General features: G+C 49.8%; 1 protein-coding gene across 1 annotated transcript; it reads right to left on the reverse strand.

The window, feature by feature from the left end:
- Window positions 1-2,175: 2,175 nt before the first annotated feature.
- LOC126484890 (uncharacterized) lies at window positions 2,176-2,616 on the reverse strand. Its single transcript, XM_050108488.1, has one exon. It carries the CDS (start codon window positions 2,614-2,616, stop codon window positions 2,176-2,178), a length of 441 nt encoding a protein of 146 aa, XP_049964445.1.
- Between the last annotated feature and the right edge of the window lie 414 nt (window positions 2,617-3,030).

Below are 3,030 nucleotides of genomic sequence, written 5' to 3' on the forward strand. Positions count from 1 at the left end.
GTGCCGTATCATCGGCGTATTGCGGCAGGTGGCAGTTTACGAGGACTGGTATATCGTTAATATAAATGTTAAAAAGGATGGGAGACAACGCAGAGCCTTGAGGGGTACCTATCGACATGTGACGTGAGCTGGAGCGTTAACCTTGCTGAGTAACCAAGGAAGTCCTATCGTGGAGGAAACTATTCACGATCTTCACATAGATGTCAGGAATCGTCGTCTTTGTCATCATTTTATACACAACATTGTCCTGCTGGATCTTGTCATACACGTTTTGCAGGTGCAAGAAAACTGCTGGCGTCGACATGGTGGAGTTAAAGCCCTTGCTGACATGTTCTGTGATCCTAAGGACTTGGGGTCAGCCAAAAGGTGGGAAGCAAATCCAAACTGTTCCAGACAGATTGTCCCAGCTGCCCTGAGAGGCTGGAAATGTGGTGGAGGATCAAAGATTCTAGAACCTTGCCCATGGTATTCAGAAGGCTAAAGAGTCTGTTGTTAGTAGGGACCGCAGGATCCTTCGAGGGATTGGGGATGGCAATCAGTTTGGCCTGCTTCCACTGTGGGGGAAAAACGCCAGAGACAGTGGTTCAGGACGCTGGTAAATAAGACCAGTGGCTGCATGAGAGCCGGCGGAGGTGTTCGTTTAAAATACCATCAAAACCTGGAGCCAACTATCCACACTTCTGCAGGAGGATCCATTGGATTTCCGTCGTGGATGTAAGGCGAGGGGCAATCAGAGGTAGACTTTCTCTGATAGCGGGAACAGCCGCTAGAATATTGCGTTCATCTTGGAGTTCATAAGGCATGAGGTCTTGGACCAGCAATAGGTCTTGGGCCTCAAACGCATCAGCCAGAGTTTCCAATGCATGGAGGGCACCATAAGTTAAGCCATCCACTGTGCCGATAGGATGGTTGGTCTTCAGAGTGCTGCTGGGCTTGGGCAAAAGCCCATTCGGATTTGTTTTGGTGGAGGAAGGCAAACATCTTGCCCTCCCAATGTTCCGTTTTCCAATCGGCCAATCGGTGAGCCAGAGGCAGAATTCACGCTGGAGACTCTTCATGCGATGCTTATTCCGAGGATCATGAAACTTCTTCCACTGTGTGCAGTAGCAGTTCTTCTGGATTTTGAGTTCGTGCAAGAGGGGAAGCAAGTCATTTAGTGGGCTTAAAGTCCTTGGGACAATGGAAGTAGAGGCCTTCATCGTCTTTTGGATATTTGTGGTGAGGTAATCAACAGCACTAACCAGATTGGCAGGCGTTGTTAGGTCGAGATGTTGCCAAGTGGTTAAGGACCCTGGAAAATTTGTCACAATCCGCGATGGTCAAGGTAGAACGGACGTCAAAAGACAGAGCGATGGCAGTAAGGTGCAGGAGCACAGTGTCATGGTCAGAGGCCAGTTCGTGGAGTGTTTCCAACGAAAACTGCACTGTAATGTTCTTGAAAATGGCCACATCCAGAAAGTCTGGTTGGCAGTCAGAGCAGACTGGTATATGGGTGGGAGTGTGGGGGCCATTGACCAACAATGCCAGAGGATCGTCTAGTTCAAGGAGGAGTCTGCCCCTGGGATTATCAATGTGAGAATGCCAAACTAGATGCTTGGCACTGAGATCTGCCCCAACAATGAGTTTGTCAAATAATGTCAAGGTACAGATATCAGCTTCAAGAAGTGATAGGTTAGGGCTCAGATATGCCACAGCAAAAGTTAGAGCACCAAAGTGGGTAGAAACAGTGACTGCCTTAGCCTCTATATGTTTGAGAGGTTGGAGAACATCATGATTATGTACAAGTGACTTATGTAGAAACACTACCCTTCCCCCACCTCGGCGATAGAGTCAGTCAGTGCAATAGCAAACCATGTTGTGGAGACGAAAATCGTCGGCGGGTTTCAGGTGGGTTTCTCGACAAGTATAATGTCCACATGGTGGTCATAGAGGAAAGTTTTCAGTTCAACTTCATACCTTTAAGGCCATTGGCATGAAAAATACAGACAACGAGAGCCCGAGGCATTGATGGTTGTGTGGTGGGCGATTCGCCATTGTAACCAAATCTGGCTGAGCCCTTCAAAAAGGGCGACGACCTTAGTGAGCCTGTCCTCCAACTGACGGATCTTATGATCTGTTTCACGAATGAGCCCTGATGTGGGGCCACGTGAACAGAGAGATGACCTGGTGGATCTCTCACATCTCATCCCAGAAAGAATCATTTGTCTCCATCACTGGAAGAACATCCTGTGTGGGCTGCTTGACCCTGCGACGGTCAGGGGTGGGCATGGTGGCTGGTGGAGAAGGCGCCGCAATGGAAGGTTGTGGCACTGCAGCAGGTGGGCGGGTGGAAACTGCAGACAGTCTCTCAGCTTGGTGGGCATTGGTACGCATCACAGAAGATGGTTGAGCAGGAGGACACTGAGCTGCAGCAGCAAATGTGGTCGTAGGGGATGGAGCTGGAGGAGGCTCTTGTGTCACAGATGTGTCAGGCGCCTGAGCATCAATGATGAGATGGTCGTCGGATTTACCCCCTAAGATGGGGAAATGGCTGCGGCCCCATGATGGCGGGGGTGGCCGATTCGTCCTTGGTTTCCTTTGTGGAGGGCGGGAAGACTCCGCAGCCTTTTGGTACATAGGGCAACCCTTCCAGGAAGCCAGATGGTGGGGATCATGAGAGGTGCCCAAACAGCAGGCACATGCGGGTTTTTCTGAGGCCGGGATTTTGCAGTCCTACGACAGATGTGAGCCAGCACACTTGACACATCGAAAGGCAGTGAACAGTAATTGCCAGTGTGGCGCAGTTGCTGACACCTACCGCAGATGGAGGGGCCGTTGCGGTCTTCATATAATTCAACAGGCACCTTAGTGCACATCAGACACCTGATTTGGTAAATGCATTCGACGTCCTCTCTTAATAAGGAACACAACATGGGTGGGAATAGGTATTAATTTCCGACTCTCATGTTCCGTTCTGTTGTATTGGTGGACCAAAGGGTCCAGAAACTTGAGACAGAGTAATTCACCCCTCATGTCTGTTTCTGTAATTTC

Source organism: Schistocerca serialis, chromosome 6, assembly GCF_023864345.2.
Source record: "Schistocerca serialis cubense isolate TAMUIC-IGC-003099 chromosome 6, iqSchSeri2.2, whole genome shotgun sequence".
Classification (NCBI taxonomy): domain Eukaryota; kingdom Metazoa; phylum Arthropoda; class Insecta; order Orthoptera; family Acrididae; genus Schistocerca; species Schistocerca serialis.

Bases quoted from the DNA above. Each gene is read 5' to 3' on its own strand.
- LOC126484890 (XM_050108488.1), bottom strand. From the start codon at position 2,616: ATGTACCAAAAGGCTGCGGAGTCTTCCCGCCCTCCACAAAGGAAACCA.